Below are 21,469 nucleotides of genomic sequence, written 5' to 3' on the forward strand. Positions count from 1 at the left end.
CGGACGGGGGGAGGGAGCCGGGCGAGACGGACGGGGGGGGGAGCCGGGCGAGACGGACGGGGGGTGGGAGCCGGGCGAGACGGACGGGGGGTGGGAGCCGGGCGAGACGGACGGGGGGAGGGAGCCGGGCGTGACGGACGGGGGTGGGAGCAGGGCGAGACGGACGGGGGGTGGGAGCCGGGCGAGACGGACGGGGGGGAGGGAGCCGGGCGAGACGGACGGGGGGAGGGAGCCGGGCGAGACGGACGGGGGGAGGGAGCCGGGCGAGACGGACGGGGGAGGGAGCCGGGCGAGACGGACGGGGGGAGGGAGCCGGGCGAGACGGACGGGGGGAGGGAGACGGACGGGGGTGGGGGGGCGGAGGGTAGGGGAGCGGGGGGTTGGTGGGACAGACGGAGGGATAGGGGGTGGGCCAGACGGGGGCGAGCCAGGGTGGGACAGACGGGGGCGAGCCAGGGTGGGACAGAAGGACAGGGGAGAGAGTTTACCGATTAAAGATATTGGGGCTTGTGGGGACAGTGTGTGAAAATGACATTGATGTGGAAGATCACCCTCGGGCTGGATCGTGTTTGAGGGGCCGAGTGGCCTCTGGTGGGCAAGTTTGGAGAGCTCTCCGTACACCTGAATGAAGCTGTGCAGGATGAGACAGGCCTGGGAATTCTTCCCGTTCCCCCTCCCCCAGGCCCTGAGCACAGCTCCGCCAGCTGCTGATTTGGGCTGTGTCGGAGCTGCTGGGGGGGGGGGGGGGTCGGAGTCAGCAACCGAGGGCGGAGTGTTGTCTGAAAACACTGCCTGCGAGGACTGTACCAAGGGGGGCGGGAGGGTAGTTAGTGCAGGGGGAGGGAGGGCGAGACAGGATCTGACCGTTTGGCCTTGAAGGAGAGAGGGGAGGAGGAGGCAGTCGGAGAGAGAGGGTGGGTAGAACATCAGACCAGAACGGGCACTGTGCGGCTGGCGTGTTAGTGCCGGGGAGGACGGGTTTCGAGAGGAGGCGGGTGCAGTGCCACTGTCTGGGTTCCCCCCTCCTCTCAACTCCAGACAGCTCCCCCTCCCCCTACTTCATGCCGGAATCTCAACATCAACCTCCTGCTTCCTGGAATGCAGAGGAACTTGCAAAGGTAGGAGCGGGGACGGGGTAGGAAAAACAACCCGGGAGCCTTATCGAGGGATGGTGGGGGGAGAAGGGGAAGGGGGCTGTTGGATTTTATTGATCAAGGGAGTGTGCGGGGGTGGTGCTGTCCACGAGAGAGAGGGAGCGAGAGAAAGGCAGGCAGGCAGGTTTGGTGGGAAGTTGATCTCAGTGCCAGTACCTGAGGGTGCGGGGGTGGGAGGGAGAGGGGGTGGGGGTCTGCTCTGCCTCTCTCCGCAGCCACACAAGGCAGCTCAGGAATTTACAGGGAGCTCCGCGACGCTCTTAGACAAACAGCAGCTGGCCCGACAGAGGGGAAGAGTTGCTTCTACTGGGGGCGGGGGGGTGGGGGGGGTTTGCAGCCCAAATAAAGTCTGTTCAACAAATGGAGAAATGTCAAAGGCCACCCCTTCGGGAGGGATGGGGGTCGTAACTGCAGCAAAGTCAACACAATCTCAAAAGCAAACTTCAAACCCCCAGAGAAACGAAACGTACTGAAGCGGACGGGAGCGGGGTGGGTGGGGGGGGGGGGGTGAAGGTTTTGTTTTTGTCAGTCAGGGGGATTGAGCCAGCACTCGTGAGGGCAGATAGGTGGCGGGAGGGAGGCTGGGGAGAGTGAAGGAAGGAAGAGGCCTGGGAAGAGGCAGAGAGGGGAGAGAAAGGGAAGGAGGGACTCTGGTAGGGGAGAGGGAGCAAGCAAGGCTGAGATGAGGGAGGGAGGCTGGAAGAGAGAGGGAGGGGAGAAGGAGGGTGCGAGGCTGAGAGGAGGAAGGGAGGGAGGCTGGGAAAAGGCAGGTAGGGATGAGGGAGGGAGGCTGGGAAGAGGCAGTCAGGATGAGGGAGGGAGGCTGGGAAGAGGCAGTCGGGATGAGGGCGGGAGGCTGGGAAGAGGCAGTCGGGGATGAGGGAGGGAGGCTGGGAAGAGGCAGTCAGGGAGGAGGAGGGAGGCTGGGCAGAGGCAGGTCGGGATGAGGGAGGGAGGCTGGGAAGAGGCAGTCTGGATGAGGGAGGGAGGCTGGGAAGAGGCAGTCTGGATGAGGGAGGGAGGCTGGGAAGAGGCAGTCTGGATGAGGGAGGGAGGTTGGGCAGAGGCAGGTCGGGATGAGGGAGGGAGGCTGGGAAGAGGCAGTCTGGATGAGGGAGGGAGGCTGGGAAGAGGCAGGTCGGGATGAGGGAGGGAGGCTGGGAAGAGGCAGGTCGGGATGAGGGAGGGAGGCTGGGAAGAGGCAGTCAGGGAGGAGGAGGGAGGCTGGGAAGAGGCAGTCGGGATGAGGGAGGGAGGCTGGGAAGAGACTGACAGACTTGACTGCGCAGCGCCCCTGAGTATCTGTTGCGGCTTCACTGACGGTCACTTGTAGAGTTTTCAGTCACAGCAAGAGGCAATCGTGCTGAGGGAATCTTCAACCGATGAAACTCCCCAATTATCGTCCCAAGGGAATGATTGAGTCTCTGCTCCCTTCCCCCCTCTCCCACTCCCCCACTACCCATCTCCCCTACCCCAAACCTAACAACAAGAACCAAAAGCGACCTGCATTTCTGCACCTCGGGGACCATCCTCCCCTGGTGCCTCTGTTAGTCATGTAGCGCATGTGAAACGCACTTGGAATGCAGGAAAAGTAGAGTCGCTTGTTGGCGCACAGCAAGATCCCACAAAACCACAAGGGCCACCATACATGATGCGATGCTGCTCAAGGCCTCAGCGCGGACCCAGGAATTTGTAATATGTGAAAACGCTCTGAACCATCTGGGATTCAGTCGGCTGGAGTGGTGGAAAAAACCAAATCTTGCCAGGCCGAGAGGGTTTGACTTATTTGGGTCTCTGTTGGTTTTGTGACTGTTGTTCTTCTGGCTGGGATGCTCTGTGGTATCCGCCTGGGGCTCTCATGGTGTGTTAGGTCATCCCTTGCATTGTGTTCATTCTCTCTCGTGTTCCCCGACCCCACCACCTTTCACACTTGAACATCAAGCAGTGATTGCTGGCAGGCAGTTTGACTATGGGTAGCAGCAGCGGTGAGTCTACCTGCACCCTTTATTAAATGTGCGCTCGGTGTCAGGATTGATTGCAGGCATCCTGGCTGAATTTTTCTTTCACCCCCCCCCACCCAACACCTGTTTCCCTATTAGGCCCACAAGCACAGATTGTATTATGCTGCGTGCTGCCCCAGTTAACCTAAGCCACTGGACATACAGTCCAGAGACCTGAAGTGTTCTGTGTGGCTCAGAACCTTTTCCTGTTTCCTACCACACAGTGATGGGGTGCGGATCTGTGACCCTCTGACAGTGCGGCACTCCCTCAGTACTGACCCTCTGACAGTGCAGCACTCCCTCAGTACTGACCCTCTGACAGTGCAGCACTGCATCAGTACTGACCCTCTGACAGTGCAGCACTCCCTCAGTACTGACCCTCTGACTGTGCAGCACTGCATCAGTACTCACCCTCTGACAGTGCAGCACTGCATCAGTACTGACCCTCTGACAGTGCAGCACTCCCTCAGCACTGACCCTCTGACAGTGCAGCACTCCCTCAGTACTGACCCTCTGACTGTGCAGCACTGCATCAGTACTCACCCTCTGACAGTGCAGCACTGCATCAGTACTGACCCTCTGACAGTGCAGCACTCCCTCAGCACTGACCCTCTGACAGTGCAGCACTCCCTCAGTACTGACCCTCTGACTGTGCAGCACTGCATCAGTACTCACCCTCTGACAGTGCAGCACTCCCTCAGTACTGACCCTCTGACAGTGCAGCACCCCCTCAGTACTGACCCTCTGACTGTGCAGCACTGCATCAGTACTCACCCTCTGACAGTGCAGCACTGCATCAGCACTGACCCTCTGACAGTGCAGCACTCCCTCAGCACTGACCCTCTGACAGTGCAGCACTCCCTCAGTACTGACCCTCTGACAGTGCGGTACTGACCCTCTGACATTGCGGTACTGACCCTCTGACAGTGCAGCACTCCCTCAGTACTGACCCTCTGACAGTGCAGCACTCCCTCAGTACTGACCCTCTGACAGTGCAGCACTCCCTCAGTACTGACCCTTTGACAGTGCAGCTCTCCCTCAGTACTGACCCTTTGACAGTGCGGCACTCCCTCAGTACTGACCCTCTGACAGTGCAGCACTCCATCAGTACTGACCCTCTGACAGTGCAGCACTGCATCAGTACTGACCCTCTGACAGTGCAGCACTGCATCAGTACTGACCCTCTGACAGTGCAGCACTCCCTCAGTACTGACCCTCTGACAGTGCAGCACCCCCTCAGTACTGACCCTCTGACTGTGCAGCACTGCATCAGTACTCACCCTCTGACAGTGCAGCACTGCATCAGTACTGACCCTCTGACAGTGCAGCACTCCCTCAGCACTGACCCTCTGACAGTGCAGCACTCCCTCAGTACTGACCCTCTGACAGTGCGGTACTGACCCTCTGACATTGCGGTACTGACCCTCTGACAGTGCAGCACTCCCTCAGTACTGACCCTCTGACAGTGCAGCACTCCCTCAGTACTGACCCTCTGACAGTGCAGCACTCCCTCAGTACTGACCCTTTGACAGTGCAGCACTCCCTCAGTACTGACCCTTTGACAGTGCAGCTCTCCCTCAGCACTAGCAGCTAGAATCTTGAGCTCAGCTATCTGGAGTAGGACTCAAGTGCATGACCTCTTGACTCCAAGGCTGGAGCCAGCACTGACAGTTGCGATGACCTGTCCAATGGTCCAAGGGGGGAAATGATGGTGATTTATGTCGCGGTCGAAGTATTAGAGTCTTTGCGACAGTAACACAGCGTGTGTGTAATGCAGCACTGTTCCCAGTTTGTCACTGTTCGCTGTTGACTTGGTCCTGTCTCGTGTGACCGGACCGTGCTGTACTTGTGGCAGGAGCAGGCAGGTTTGAAGGGTGGGGCAGTGTGTGCGCGATGGGGTGCGGGCAGTATCAGGCAGCCCGCTCAGGTTAGCCAAATCAGCGCTGAGAACACAAGCTCAACTGTGTGGACGTTGTAGGGACTGGCATGATGTCCCTGCCAGCTCTGGGCACACCTGGCTTCGGGAGTGGAGAGACTGGCCCCATTGCGTCTGCTCGATTGCCTGTGTTTTGTAAACAAGGAAACCCAGCAACACCCACCCCCCCCTCCGCCCCCTCCGCCTACCCCCGCGGCCCTACATTGTCCTTCTCCGGTGTTTGTAGATCAGGCCTGCTCGGTCCCCCATTGCCCAACTCCACCCCGCCGTTCTGAGTGCTGTTGATCTCTAGTTTTTTTTCTTGGGGGGGTTTTCAGTAACTTTGCCGAACTGCAGTGCTGCACTGCCAGAGGGTCAGTACTGAGGGAGTGCTGCACTGCCAGAGGGTCAGTACTGAGGGAGTGCTGCACTGCCAGAGGGTCAGTACTGAGGGAGTGCTGCACTGTCAGAGGGTCAGTACTGATGCAGTGCTGCACTGCCAGAGGGTCAGTACTGATGCAGTGCTGCACTGCCAGAGGATCACAGACCTGCATCCCATCACTGCATGGTAGGAAACAGGAAAAGGTTCTGAGCCACTTTGTGGTTTGGTTTGCAGTTTTGTTGAAATGTCCCATGGAATTTGAAGTGCAGTGGTGTCTGATAGGTCAGCGAGGCCAGTGGAATGAGCGGGTCTGAGGGGCTGACTATCCCTGCGTGAGGAAGGCAGCGGCTTTCGTCTTAACACAGGACACTGGTGAGCCCCACAACCTGTCCAGATCTCTGCCCTCCCCCATTTTCTGGCCTCTTGAGCATCTTCAGTTTAACCTCTCTGCCGTCGGTGGCCATGCCGTAAGCTGCCCAGGCCCTGAGCTCAGTTAATTCCCTCTCTTATCTCCGGCTGTCTCGATCCTGCTTTCAGGCGCTCCTTAAAACAACCTCTTGGACTAAGTTTGGTCACCTGTCCTCGATCAGCTTACATGGCTCAGTGGTGATGGTTGTTGCTAAGAAGGACCTTGGGATATTTTGCAATGAAAACGCAGTTATGTTGATGGAAATTGTTGTCACACAACTGGTACATGTGCGTGAGGAAGTCGGCTTCTAAATGATTTCCCTGCCCGTTGTAAACTTTTCATCCCTGTTCTGAGGAAATGAACACCCATTCGGGCTCTTAATGCATGTGTTGCCCTTTTGGGTCAGGTGTCATTGCCCCACGGTTGAAAGACTGGTGGAAAGTAGGAGGCAATAAAGGAATGTTGGAATAGAATGGACTCACCAGATACAGTATGCCCGTATTTGCCTGCGTGCGTCAATGGATGCGTGTGTCTGTGTGTGCATGCGTGGGCCTGTGTGTGCGTGGGCCTGTGTGTGCGTGTGCACGCGTGGGTCTGTGTGTGCGTGTGCACGCGTGTGCGTGTGCACGCGTGGGTCTGTGTGCGTGTTCATGCGTGGTGTGCGTGTGCACACGTGGGTCTGTGTGTGCGTGTGCATGCATATGTCTGTATGCGTGGGTCTGTGTGCATGCGTGGGCCTGTGTGTGCATGTGCATGCGTGGGCCTGTGTGTGCGTGTGCATGCATGGGTCTGTGTGTGCGTGTGCACGCGTGGTGTGCGTGTGCACACGTGGGTCTGTGTGTGCGTGTGCACGCGTGGGTTCTGTGTGTGCGCGTGTGCAGGTGTGGGGTCTGTGTGCGCACGTGTGCAGGCGTGGGGTCTGTGTGCGCGCGAGTGCAGGCGTGGGGTCTGTGTGCGCGCGAGTGCAGGCGTGGGGTCTGTGTGCGCGCGAGTGCAGGCGTGGGGACTGTGTGCGCGCGAGTGCAGGCGTGGGGTCTGTGTGCGCGCGAGTGCAGGCGTGGGGACTGTGTGCGCGCGAGTGCAGGCGTGGGGTCTGTGTGCGCGCGAGTGCAGGCGTGGGGACTGTGTGCGCGCGAGTGCAGGCGTGGGGTCTGTGTGCGCGCGAGTGCAGGCGTGGGGTCTGTGTGCGCGCGAGTGCAGGCGTGGGGTCTGTGTGCGCGCGAGTGCAGGCGTGGGGGTCTGTGTGCGCATGTGCGTTCCTGCAGTTCGAAGAATAAATAGCTTTTTAAAAAATTTCAGATTCTCTGACTTTCTGGATCTAAGTTTTAATGCAGGAGGGGAGCCTGATAGGTGATTTTATTTTGATTTATTTGTCTACGAGATGTTGGTATCACTGGTTACACCAGCATTTCTTGTTCATCCCTAATTACCCTTGAGAAAGTTGTGATAAGACACCTTGAGCCACTGCAGTCCCTGTGGCGTAGGTACACCCACAGTGCTGTTAGGGCGGGAGTTCCAGGATTTTGACCCAGAGACTGTGAAGGAACGGCCGATATATTTCCAATCAGGGTGGTGAGTGATTCAGAGGGGAATCTCCAGGTGGTGGTGTCCCAGGTATCTGCTGCTCTTATCCTTCTCGATGGTAGCGGTCATGGGTTTGGAAGGTGCTGCCTACGGAACCTTGGTGAGTTACTGCAGTGCATCTTGTAGATGGTACACACGGCTGCCCCCGTTGGTCGGTAGTGGAGGGATTGAATGTTATTGGATGGTGGAAGTCTAGCTGGGTACTTTGTCCTGGATTGCGACTGTTTATCTACCAATATATTGGTATATTTTGTCTCAGATTGCTTCATTTCCCCCCTCAAGGGGCCCCTCTCGTGTTCAAATACACAGTTGGTGAGTTGCATATCACTGTGGAGGGCAAACAGCAAATACGGATGTGTCACAGTGCCCAGCTCAGTGAGCCCAGGGGGGGGGGAAATCCCCCAATCATATCATTTGTGGAATCTTGCTATGTGTGGAAGGGCTGGCTGTGCGGGGAGGCCCTCTCGGAACGAGGGGGTATTGGCTGTTCGGACTGTGAGGGGGCTGGATACTCTCGGGTGGTGAGAGTTAGCGGCCCAGTAAAATCTCTCTGGAGTTTGGAATGATTGTGCTGGAGGGGCTGAAGAGAAAGCGTGCTGTTAGACACACACCGCATGACAGGAATTCAGAGCAGGCCATTCGGCCCCTTGAGCCTGTTCTGCCATTGGATGAGATCATAGCTGATGTGTTTGTGACCTGAACTGCACCCTCCTGGTTCAGAGCAAGTTTACTGGAATGGCTGGATTGTCTTATGAGGCAATGTTGGAGAGGCTGGACTTGTTTCCATTGGAGTTTAGAAGAGTGAGGGGTAACTTGGTTGAAGAGTATAAGAGTCTGAATGGCTTTGACAAGGTGGACGTGGAAAGGATGTTTCCTCTTGTGGTTGAGTCCAAATCTGGGGTGGGGGCAGTGTTTTAAAATGAGAGCTTGGCCTTATAGGACGGAGATGAGAAGAGTTTTTCTCTGAGAGTTGTGTGACTTTGGAACACTCTGTCTCAGAAGGCGGTCAGGGCGAGGTCACTGAATATTTTTCAGGCGGAGGTAGATAGATTCTCATTAGGCAAGGGATTAATCGTGAGTGATAATTGGCTTGGATTCCTGTTCTGTGACACTGACCCCTGCCAGGAATTGCTTTGTGTAACCAAGCCAATGCCCATAACAGTTGGGCACAGCTGCGATGCACATTGCTGTCGAATAGCCATCCAACTCATTTTTAACTTTTGACCCATTTCGTGTGGGCGGGTTGCAGACACGGGGGTGAGATTGGGTTGAAAGGCAGGAAGGAGAATGGCTGGTTATTATCAGCACTGCCCTCGCTGTTTCCTGCTGGGCCCTGCTTTAGGGTAGCCCAGAATAGTGGGAGTGACTGGTCCCAGACAGCAGGCACAGCGGTATCATGGTCTGCTGACTCGAGGCTTACTTCACAAAATGCTTTTCCTGCTGAGATACAGCGATAAGCTGTAATTAGTGTCGAGGTTGTGGGAGTGACCAAGATAAAGAGAGAGGCAGAGAGGGGAAGGCAGAGAGTGGGAGGGCAGGGAGAGAGATGCAGAGAGTGGGGAGGCAGGGAGGTGGCGAGATGCAAGGGGTGGGGGGGGGGGGGAGGGTGGGGGGGAGGGGGGTAAAGATACAGGGGAGGGGGAGGGAGGAAAGGTGCAGGGAGGGGAAGAGAGAAGGAGATGCAAAGTGGGGAGGAAAGAGAGAGATGCATAGAGTGGGGGGGAGAGAGTGATGCACGGCAAGGAGAGGGAGGGGGAGAGAAAGAGAGATGCAGAGAGAGAGAAGTAGAGATGGGAGAGAGAGAAGTAGGGAGGGGGAAGAGAGAGAAGTAGAGGGAGGAGAGAGAGATGCAGGGGGTAAAGAGGGAGAGAGACGCAGAGGGAAGTGGGGATGTCAGAGGAGGAATGGGAGGCATGCATTGCCAGAGAGAGAGTGAGAGAGATTGCATGGGGGAAGAGTGCGACCCAGATGGAGACAGAGACACAAAGTGGGAGAATCACATGGAGAGTGAGCGACTTATGGGGGGGGGGGAGAGAGGGGGGAAGAAGCACGAGATGGAGGAGGGCAGACAAAAACAGGGTTGTGTAGATGTTGCTGAAACTCTCCAGTTGTGTTTGGGTCTGTGTATATACAGAGTGCTTCACATTGAAGGAAATTCCAAAGGCCCAATCCCTGCTAAAGTTCCACCGAATAGACGGTTAGTAATGTGGAAAGCCCGATGAACGGGGCAGTGACTCTGTGGGTGGGAATTGGCCGGACAAAGTGAAAACAGGAGGTAATGGCAAACAGTTGTTTTTCAGAGTGGAGGGGAGTTAAGAGTTCCCCTGAGATCTCTGACGTGTATTAATGACCTGGGTATGCAAAGCATGGTTCCAGAGCTTGAAGATGATACAAATCTCAGGAAAGAATGAGACAGACAGTAGGAGGAGGATGTAGGAGGACTGGTCCAACACATGGCGGATGCCATTTAGCACACTGAGGTGTGAACCGATAGACTTTGGGAGGGGAGAATGTGGAGGGACAATATAAACTCAGTGGTACAATTCCAGAAAGGAGGGGGGGGGGGGCGGTGCAATTCAGATACAGAGAGATCTGGGGGAGGACGTACGTAAATCATTGAAACTGGGTGTGTAAGTACACAAGTCATTGAAGCTGACAGGACCCAGAGGAGAACCCCCTCTTTATTCATTCCATCCAAAATAAAACGGATTACGGAAAAAACAAGCAGCAAAGAGGGAACCTCGGTTTGATTAATCAGGACACAGATACAACATGGAAATGATGTTAAACTTTTATAAAACCCCCAGTTAGGCCTCAGCTGAAGGCCTCTCTCTCTCTCTTTCTCCCACTTTAAGAAGGAGGTCAAGGGGAAGGGAGAGGATGGGCAAGAGGACATTTCCCCAGCATGCTCCCAGGGATGAGGGAGTTCAGAGGATGTAGAGAGACTGGGTGGCACAGTGGCAGAGTGGTTAGCGCTGCTGCCTCACAGTGGCAGAGTGGTTAGCGCTGCTGCCTCACAGTGGCACAGTGGTTAGCACTGCTGCCTCACAGTGGCACAGTGGTTAGCGCTGCTGCCTCACAGTGGCACAGTGGTTAGCGCTGCTGCCTCACAGTGGCACAGTGGTTAGCGCTGCTGCCTCACAGTGGCACAGTGGTTAGCGCTGCTGCCTCACAGTGGCACAGTGCTTAGCGCTGCTGCCTCACAGCACCAGAGACCTTGGTTCAATTCCGGCCTTGGGTGACTGTATGGAGTTTGCATGTTCTCCCCATGTCTGTGTGGGTTTCCTCCCACAGTCCAAAGGTTTGGATTGGCATTGGTAAGTGCATGGGGTTATGGGGAGAGGGAGGAGCGGAGAGCCTGGGTAAGATGCTCTTTCGGAGAGTTAGTGCAGACTAGATGGGCTTCCTTTTGCACTGTAGGGATTTTATGATTCTAATGCTGGAATTGTTCTCCTTGGAACGAAGGTTCGGGGAGGGTGGGTGGAGGGTGATTTAATCAAGGTATTCAAAATCATGAAAGGTTTTGGATGGAATGAATAAGGAGAAAGTGGCAGGAGGGACACAGATTGAAGAGAATCAGTGAAGACCAGAAGGGGAGGTTTGGAGATGAATACAGAATGTGTTTCTGCAGTGCGTTGTTGTGATCTGGGATGAGTTGCCTAAAAGGGTGCCGGAAGCAGTAAACTTGGGAGGGAATTGGATAAATGCCTGAAGAGAGGGATGATGCAGGTTCGCGAGGAAAGAGCAGGGATGAATTGGATAGCTCTGTCGAAGATGGGCCGATCAGCCTCCTCTTGTGCTGTATCAATCCACGATCCCGTGTTGCCACCTTGTCCATTAACGACACGAACAACTTGCATTGCTGTAGCGCCTTTTCATGTCGCAGACATCCCGAGGCTCATGCAAGGTGGGCAAACAATCGAGCCGCACATTAAGTCCGGTTTCTAAATGCTTAGTCAAAAGCGGTGGCTTTGAGCAGCAACTTGAAGGAGGACGGCCGCGAGGATTGGGGAGGGAATCCCAGGGTTTTGCGGACAACAGAGCGGAAGGTATATCCGGCAGTGTAGGAGTGACGAAAACGGGGGATGCTTCGGAGAGCAGGATTGTTGGAGCGAAGAGACTTCAGCATGGGGAGGGGGGGTGGGTCGTTGAGGGGGGTGGCATGGTGCCAGTGGGCGAGGCCATGTGGAGGGAGCGGAGAGCAGGGATGAGAATTTTAAAGGAGCGAGGTCAGAGCCAGGTCAGCGAACACGGGACAATGGGGTGAGCGGGGCTTGGCGCACATTAGGAGGCCAATTGGATGACCTCAAGTTTACAGAGAAGAGAATGGGATTGGCTGGCTGGGCATGTTTTAGAAGCATCAATCCAGAGGTAGCAAAGAACATGTATGAGAAAGCCCTGGTGAATAAATCTCAAAAAACAAGTTCAGCAGGTAATGGGGAAGGCAAATGGAATTTGGCCTTCATTTCAAAGGGAATGGAATATACAATAGAAAAGTCTTGCTCAAACTATACAAGGCTCGACCACACCTGGAATACTGTGAACAGTTCTGGTCCCAAAGAACAAAGAACAGTACAGCACAGGAAACAGGCCCTTCGGCCCTCCAAGCCTGTGCCGCTCCTTGGTCCAACTAGACCAATCGTTTGTATCCCTCCATTCCCAGGCTGCTCATGTGACTATCCAGGTAAGTCTTAAACGATGTCAGCGTGCCTGCCTCCACCACCCTACTTGGCAGCGCATTCCAGGCCCCCACCACCCTCTGTGTAAAAAACGTCCCTCTGCTGTCTGAGTTATACCTCGCCACTCTCAGCTTGAGCCCATGACCCCTCGTGATCGTCACCTCCGACCTGGGAAAAAGCTTCCCACTGTTCACCCTATCTATACCCTTCATAATCTTGTATACCTCTATTAGATCTCCCGTCATTCTCCGTCTTTCCAAGGAGAACAACCCCAGTCTACCCAATCTCTCCTCATAGCTAAGACCCTCCATACCAGGCAACATCCTGGTAAACCTTCTCTGCACTCTCTCCAATGCCTCCACGTCCTTCTGGTAGTGCGGCGACCAGAACTGGACGCAGTACTCCAAATGTGGCCTAACCAGCGTTCTATACAGCTGCATCATCAGACTCCAGCTTTTATACTCTATACCCCGTCCTATAAAGGCAAGCATACCATATGCCTTCTTCACCACCTTCTCCACCTGTGTTGCCACCTTCAAGGATTTGTGGACTTGCACACCTAGGTCCCTCTGTGTTTCTATACTCCTGATGATTCTGCCATTTATTGTATAACTCCTCCCTACATTATTTCTTCCAAAATGCATCACTTCGCATTTATCCGGATTAAATTCCATCTGCCACCTCTCCGCCCAATTTTCCAGCCTATCTATATCCTGCTGTATTGCCCGACAATGCTCTTCGCTATCCGCAATTCCAGCCATCTTCGTGTCATCCGCAAACTTGCTGATTACACCAGTTACACCTTCTTCCAAATCATTTATATATATCACAAATAGCAGAGGTCCCAGTACAGAGCCCTGCGGAACACCACTGGTCACAGACCTCCAGCCGGAAAAAGACCCTTCGACCACTACCCTCTGTCTCCTATGGCCAAGCCAGTTCTCCACCCATCTAGCCACTTCTCCTTGTATCCCATGAGCCTTAACCTTCTTAACCAACCTGCCATGTGGGACCTTGTCAAATGCCTTACTGAAATCCATATAGACGACATCCACGGCCCTTCCTTCATCAACCGTTTTTGTCACTTCCTCAAAAAACTCCACCAAATTTGTAAGGCACGACCTCCCTCTCACAAAACCATGCTGTCTGTCACTAATGAGATTGTTCCGTTCTAAATGCACATACATCCTGTCTCTAAGAATCCTCTCCACTTCTTTAGATAAGTCCCCTTATCTAAAGAAAGACATACTGGCATTGGAGGCAGTCCAGAGAAGTTCCACTAAGTTGATCCCGGGTATGGAGGGATTTTCTTATGAGGAGAGGTTGAGTAGGTTGGGCCTGTATTCATTGGAGTTTAGAAGAATGAAAGGCAACCTCATTGAGACACCGAGGGTTCTGGGGGATTTGACAGGGTTGATGCTGAGAGGTTGTTTCCCCTTGTGGGAGAGTCTAGGACCAGAGGGCACAATCTCAGAGTAAGGGGTCACCCATTTAATACGGAGACGAGGAGGAATTTCTTCTCCCGGAGGGTAGTGAATCTGTGGAATTCTTTACCGCAGAGGGCTGTAGAGGCTGGGTCATTAAGTATGTTCAAGGCTGAGGTGGACAGATTTTTAATCAGTCAGGGAATCAAGGGGATAAGGCGTGAAAGTGGAGTTGAGGATTATCAAATCCAATCAGTCGTGATCACATTGAATGACAGAGCAGACCCGATGGGCTGAATGGCTGACCTCTGCATCTATCCCTGCCAAATCGTTTAAGAACTTTGAAAGTTTCAGTGAGATCATTGCTCATTCTTCTAAACTCCAGAGAGTGCAGGCCGAGTCTTCTCAAATGCTCCTCTTCGGACAGTCCTGCTATCCTGGTGAACCTCTTGCTGCATTCCCTCCATGGCACATACATCCTTCCTTAGGTAAGAGGACCAAAACTGTGCACAGTGCTCCGGGTGTGGGCTCACTGGGATTCTATACAACTGAATCAAGGCATCTTTACTCCTGTACTCACATCCTCTTGCGAAGAAGGCCAACATACCATTCGCCTTCCAGTTGCTTGCTGCAATCTACCTGTTAGCTTTCAGCAATTTATGAACAAGGACACACAGGTCCCTTTGGACAGCAACGCACCAATCTCGTACCATTTAAGTGATACTCTGCGCTTGGGCAATCCTCTTGAGGACATTACCCTGTACATACCCTATGATCAAATATCAAAACCCTGGAACATCCAAAGATTTGTAGTTTTCAGGCACGGCCTGACTAGGTATCCCCACACCACCAGCCTGCCAAGCAGTGTGTCCTGTTGGGTGTCCACTAGTCTTTCTTGCCTCTAAAGACACTCACCCGAGTCAGCTGTCGGTGCAACAAGCAGCAGTTTATTCAATACGATCCGCATAAAGGGGAAAGCTCTCTTGGAACGGTGTTTAAAAGACAATTCCAAGATGCACAGTTTCCAACAGTTATTTATGCCCCCTTTGTGATACCTCGTCACTAACTTGCAAAGTTCTTGTACGTCTAGTTCAGTATGTCCGCAGTTACAGATGAATTTGCAAAACAGTCGGGGAATGACCTGGCCTTTAAACTGTGTTAGTGCCAGTGAATCACACTATCTATTCTGACGATTCACTCCTTTGTCCAGTCACACTCTTATCTTGGCCTCACCCTGACTTCTGAGTCTCACCGACAGGTCACTGCATCTGACTCTAGTGGGTTTTCATTTTTAAATTGCAACCACTCTTCAAACTTCCGTTGGCGATTGGGTCAAACCCGGCGCGGCTACATTCGGGGCCAGGTGTCTCAAGCAAGGGAACACCTGGAGTCATAGAACAATATAGCACGGGAACAGGCCCTTGGGCCCAACCGGTCCACACCAACCATGCTGCCCTCCCAGCTAGTCCCAGTTGCTCGCATTTGGCCCATATCAAAGATGCCAAAAGACAGTATCAGACCAAGCCATTGTCCCAGGCTAGCCACACGGACTCCCGCTGACTATGAAAAGGTTTGCAAGACATAACAGGCTACAAGATGAAGGCAAATAAAATCGCTAGCTCCGACGCACCCCTCCCCGATGGGCTTAATGCAGTCTATGCCCGTTTTGAGCAAGAGGTCAGTGAGTGCACCCGCTCCACACCGGAAACCTCAGATAAACCTATGGGCCAACATCAGAGCAGCCTTCTTGAAGGTCAACCTGTGGAAAATGATTGGCCCGGATGGAGGTACCCAGACGAGCACTCAGATCCTGTGTGGACCAGCTGGTGGGGGTATTCGCAGACACCTTTACCCTCTCTTTATACCAATCTCGGGTCCTTCCCTGCTTCAAGAAGACTACCATCATCCCGGCACCAAAGAAAAGCCAAGCAGAATGACTTGATGACTATTGTCCGGTGGCTCTGACATCCATCATTATGAAGTGTTTCGAAAGGTTAGTCATGGCATGAATCAATTCCAGCCTCCCGGACTGCCTGGATCCAATACAGTTCACCTACTGCCGCAACAGGTCCACAGCAGACGCCATCTCCCTGGCCCTGCACTCAACCCTGGAACACCTAGATAGCAAGGACACCTATGTCATACTGCTATTTATCAAATACAGCTCAGCCTTTAACACCATTATTCCTACGAAACGCATCTCCAAATTCCATGGCCTGGGCCTTGACTCCTCCCTCTGCAACTGGATCCTAGATTTCCTAACCCACAGACCGCAATCAGTAAGGACAGGCAACAACACCACCTCCACGATCATCCTCAACACCAGTGCCCCACAAGGCTGTGTCCTCAGCCCCCTACTCTACTCCTTATACACCAATGACTGTGTGGTCAAATTCCCCTCCAACTCGAATTTTGAGTTTGCTGATGACAACATCATAGTGGGTCGGGTCTCAAACAACGATGAGGTGGAATACAGGAATGAGATAGAGAATCTGGTGGGCTGGTGTGACCACAATAATCTCCCCCTCAATGTCAACAAAATGAAGGAGATAGTCATTAGCTTCAGGAAGCATAGTGGAGAACATGCCGCTGTCTACATCAATGGGGATGAAGTAGAAATGGTTGAAACGGTGACATAGTTCCAAGAAAGGATGGTGTTAGAATTGGAGGGAACATACACATCTTGGTGTTTGCATGTGTCTGCTGCCATTGTCCTTCGAGGTCCTAGAGGTCATGGGTTTGAAAGGCATTGTCAACGGAGCCTTGTTGAGTTAAATAAATAGTGATGTCTGAGGAGTGTACATATTACAGCGAAGGAGGTGCTGGAAGTCTTAAAGCGCATCAAGGTAGATAAATCCCCGGGACCTGATGAAGTATATCCCAGGACATTGTGGGAGGCTAGGGAGGAAATTACTTCTCATCTCAGTTTTAAAGGGACGTCCCTTTATTCTGAGGCTGTGCCCTCAGGTCCTCGTCTCTCCTACTGCAGCCTTCCCATGTCCACTCTATTGTGGGAGGCCAGGGAGGAAATTGCGGGTCCCTAGCAGAGGTATTTGAATCATCGATAGTCTCAGGTGAGGTGCCTGAAGATTGGAGGGTGGCAAATGTTGTGCCTTTGTTTCAAAAGGGCTGCAGGGAAAAGCCTGGGAACTACAGGCCAGTGAGCCTCACATCTGTGGTGGGTAAGTTGTTGGAAGATATTTTGAGAGACAGGATCTACAGGGATTTAGAGACGCAAGGACTGATTAGGGACAGTCAGCATGGCTTTGTGAGTGGAAAATCATGTCTCACAAATTTGATTGAGTTTTTTGAAGGGGTAACCGAGAAGGTAGATGAGGGCAGTGCAGTTGATGTTGTCTACATGGACTTTAGCAAGGCCTTTGACAAGGTACAGCATGGTAGGTTGTTGCATAAGGTTAAATCTCACGGGATCCAGGGTGAGGTATCTAAATGGATACAAAATTGGCTTCTTGACAGAAGCCAGAGGGCGGTTGTAGAGGGTTGTTTTTCAAACTGGAGGCCTGTGACCAGCGGTGTGCCTCAGGGATCAGTGCTGGGTCCACTGTTATTTGTCATTTATATTAATGATTTGGATGAGAATATAGGTCGCATGGTTAGTAAGTTTGCAGATGACACCAAGATTGGTGGCATAGTGGACAGTGAAGAAAGTTATCTCCGATTGCAACGGGAGCTTGATCAATTGGGCCAGTGGGCTGACGAATGGCAGATGGAGTTTAATTTAGACAAATGCGACGGTGATGCATTTTGGTAGATTGAACCAGGGCAGGACTTACTCAGTTAATGGTAGAGCGTTGGGGAGAGTTACAGGACAAAGAGATCTAGGGGTACATGTTCATAACTCCTTGAAAGTGGAGTCACAGGTGGACAGAGTGGTGAAGAAGGCATTCAGCATGCTTGGTTTCATCGGTCAGAACATTGAATACAGGAGTTGGGACGTCTTGTTGAAATTGTACAATACATTGGTAAGGCCACACTTGGAATACTGTGTCCAGTTCTGATCTCCCTATTACAGAAAGGATATTATTAAACTAGAAAGAGTGCAGTAAAGATTTACTCGGATGCTACCGGGACTTGATGGATTGAGTTATAAGGAGAGGCTGGATAGACTGGGACTTTTTTCTCTGGAGCGTAGGAAACTGAGGGGTGACCTTATAGAGGTCTATAAAATAATGAGGGGCATAGATAAGGGAGATAGTCAATAGCTTTTCCCAAAGGTAGGCGAGTTTAAAACTAGAGGGCATAGGTTTAAGGTGAGAGGGGAGAGATACAAAAGTGTCAAGAGGGGCAATTTTTTCACACAGAGGGTGGTGAGTGTCTGGAACAAGCTGCCAGAGGTGGTAGTAGAGGCGGGTACAATTTTGTCTTTTAAGAAGCATTTAGATAGTTACATGAGTACGATGGATATAGAGGGATATGGGCCAAATGCGGGCAGTTGGGATTAGCTTAGGGGTTTAAAAAAAAAGGCGGCATGGACAAGTTGGGCCGAAGGGCCTGTTTCCATGCTGTAAACGTCTATGACTCTGTCTCTCTAATCCTTTCCCATCCATGTACTCATCCAAATGCTTTTTAAATGTTGCTGTTGAACCTGCCCCTATCGCTTACTCTGGCAGCTCATTCCCTATACACACCACCCTCTGCATGAAGAAGTTGCCCCTCAGGTCCTTTTTAAATCTTTCCCTTCTCACCTTAAACTGAGACCCTCTAGTTTTCAATTCCACTTCCCTGGGGAAAAGACGATGTGCGTTCATCCTATCGATGCCCCTCACGATTTCATACCGCCAGGTTTTCCGTGCTGTGTAGATCCGCAGGGGGCTCAAAATCACATTTTGACTTGATGTTTCAAGTTTAACTAATGATTTGCTCTTTTTGGTTCAGGCAGTACCTCTTTAAGGGGCTGCCCCTTTAATTTCTTCCTCTGTTAATTCAATTTGTTTTAATTGGTTAATTGATTTGCCACAAATTAGGGTAATCCCAGGGTTCACCGCTTCACAACCCCGAGCCCAATGTTTGAACTGGAGCAAGATCTCGCTGATGAACCTCTGCATGTACGTGCTACTCTGATGCTATTCCAAACAAACATCTCCCATTTAAGCGGAACTCTGGGATGCCCACATTTATAAACCACCCACCCTCCAGCCCATCCTCCACCGACACCATCAAAGCTTTTTTCCATCTGCCAAGAGATTCATGCTTCCAAAAGCCCAGAGCAGTGTAGAGAGTGCAGCGGTGAAGTTAATAGCGGAATCAGGAAAGCACGGAGAGGGTTTCAACAAGTGTTGGTGAGTAAAATCGGGGGAAAACCCAAAGGCATTTTATAAAAACATGAGGAAAGCGAAGATGGTGAATGAGGAAAGAGTAAGAGCGATGAGAGACCCAAGGAGGTGCGTGGAGACGGAAGGCATGGGTTTGGTCCTGAATGAATACTTTGCCTCTGTCTCCATCAATGAGGGGGGACGGCGCAGATGTGACGGGCCGGAAAGCCTCCTCCTGCGATTTACATTTTTGACATCCCCCATGGGTGTGTGGTTACCGTGCTGACAAGGCCTCGGGCCTACTTGTCAGGGGCCCTTTTGCAGTGTACAGCAGCAAGCCTGGGATGAGTCAGTCTTATTTTCTCCAGAATTTAATGGCAGGTGAAGCAAAACGGGGGGGGGGGGGGGGGGGTGGAGAGTGGGGCGAGGAAGGAACTTTCTAGATGGAAGGAGCGTGTGCGATCATGCTTACTTGGAGGGATGATGTGGAGGGAGTCAGAAGCAGAAGGCAGAACCCAATCTCAAGCGGGGATTAGTTGGAATTATCTGCAGCACAGGGTGGAATTTGTTGTTTTTGCTATTCCTGCAGATTTTCCCCCACACTCCTCTCTCTCGTCCACTTCCGTCCGTGTGTGGGAGCTGCTGTTGCCTCCTCCTATTGGGTAATGACTTCCACGGGCACTCGATGACTGGGCCTGAAGCAACAACTTGTATTTCCGTCCGTTTAATGAAGTGTCAGGAATCAGACCAAAGTTTGGCATCGAGCTGTGAAAGAAGACTTTGGGGCAGGGACCAAGATGCTTAGTCAAAGCAACTGTTTTATAAAGAGTGTCTGAAAGAATCATAGACTCCTAGAGTGCAGAAGGAGGCCATTCGGCCCATCAAGTCTGCACCGACCACAATCGCCCCCAGGCCCTATCCCCATAACCCCATGCCTTTACCCTAGCTAGTCCCCCTTCACCATGGGCAATTTAGCATGGCCAATCCACCTAACCCGCACATCTGTGGATTGTGGGAGGAAACCGGAGCACTCAGAGGAAACCCATGCAATCACGGGAACATAGAACAGTACAGCACAGAACAGGCCCTTCGGCCCACGATGTTGTGCCGAGCTTTATCTGAAACCAAGATCAAGCTATCCCACTCCCTATCATCCAGGTGTGCCTCATGTGCCTATCCAATAACCGCTTAAATGTTCCTAAAGTGTCTGACTCCACTATCACTGCAGGCAGTCCATTCCACACCCCAACCACTCTCTGCGTAAAGAACCTACCTCTGATATCCTTCCTGTATCTCCCACTACGAACCCTATAGTTATGCCCCCTTGTAATAGCTCCATCCACCCGAGGAAGAATGTGCAAACTCCACGCAGACAGTGATCCAAGCTGGGAATCGAACACGGGTCCCTGGCGCGGTGAAGCAACAGTGCTAACCACTACTAGTGAGAGAGAGAGGGTGGGGCGGGGGGAGAATTGTAGAGCAACCTTTTAGCTGCCATGGCACACTTCTATACTGTAGAAATGTTTGAGGCACACCTCCTAGGTGGCCTTCTTCCCCAACTGGGAACTTTGTTTTTAACTTCGCCCTGTCCCCTCCCTCTCTCTTTATGCTCTCCCTCTCTCGCTTCTCCCAGGCTTTCTGCGCCCATTTTTGACTTTTTGCCCTTATGCGCAGGCTCAGGGGCCTTTGTCTTCAGCTCCAAGTCCTGTTGGCTATGCATGTTGGAGGACTTCAAGAGGTCTCTGCGGCCCTCTGAGATTTTGTGAAGTTGGAAATTGTCCCCTTGCCATTGTACGATTGCCAATCTCACTCTGACCTGGCAAGTGGGAGAGATTAAGCAGCAGATTGTGGACCCGGCAGTGTCGCCTGAATGGTGCGAGGCCTCACACACAGGCTGAATTATTAACCGAAGGTTGCAGAGAGGCTGGCCTTGTAATCCCTGGGGTCGAGAGATTAAGGGGTGATGTAATTGGAGTGCTTAAAATGATTAAGTGATTTGATGGAATAGATAGAGAAAAAGTATTTCCTGTGGTGAGGGTGGTGCTAGGGGGGTCGTTGGGAGGGGGGAGGGGGGTGGGGGAGTGTAGAACAAGCGGGTCGAGCCTTAAAATGAAAGCCATGCCGTTCATGGGTGCTGAAGAAGCACTTCTCACACAAAGTAAATCTGGAACTATCTCCCCTCCCCCTGACCTCCACAAAAACCTGTCGAGCTGGGGGTGGGGGTTGTGGTTTTAATTGAATATTTCAAAACTGAAGTTGATAAATCGTTGTCAGGTTTAAGGAATGTGCATTTCCCAAGGTAGGGCATTAGACGGAGATCAGCCACGGTCTAACCAAGTGATGCAAAGAACAAAGAAAATTACAGTACAGGAACAGGCCCTTCGGCCCTCCAAACCTGCACCAACCACGCTGCCCGACTTAACTAAAACCCCCTACCCTTCCGGGGACCATATCCCTCTATTCCCATCCTATTCATGTATTTGTCAAGACGCCCCTTAAAAGTCACTACCGTATCCGCTTCCACTACCTCCCCCGGCAACGAGTTCCAGGCACCCACTAGTCTCTGTAAAGAATCTGCCTTGTACACCTCCTTTAAACCTTGCCCCTCGCACCTTAAACCTGTGCCCCCTCGTAATTGAACTTGGACTC

The 21,469-nt window shown here is 52.5% G+C and overlaps 1 protein-coding gene across 1 annotated transcript in view; it reads left to right on the forward strand.

Moving 5' to 3' along the window:
* The first annotated feature begins 810 nt into the window (after window positions 1-810).
* Window positions 811-21,469, forward strand: part of LOC144487730 (rho guanine nucleotide exchange factor 12-like) — a 136,846-nt gene continuing 116,187 nt past the window's right edge. Inside the window, exon 1 of the mRNA XM_078205798.1 lies at window positions 811-1,118. Within this exon, the coding sequence (XP_078061924.1) occupies window positions 1,062-1,118 (57 nt within the window). The 5' untranslated portion in view covers window positions 811-1,061. The remainder of the gene's footprint in view (window positions 1,119-21,469) is intronic.

The sequence above is a fragment of the Mustelus asterias genome, unplaced genomic scaffold, assembly GCF_964213995.1.
Source record: "Mustelus asterias unplaced genomic scaffold, sMusAst1.hap1.1 HAP1_SCAFFOLD_992, whole genome shotgun sequence".
NCBI lineage: Eukaryota > Metazoa > Chordata > Chondrichthyes > Carcharhiniformes > Triakidae > Mustelus > Mustelus asterias.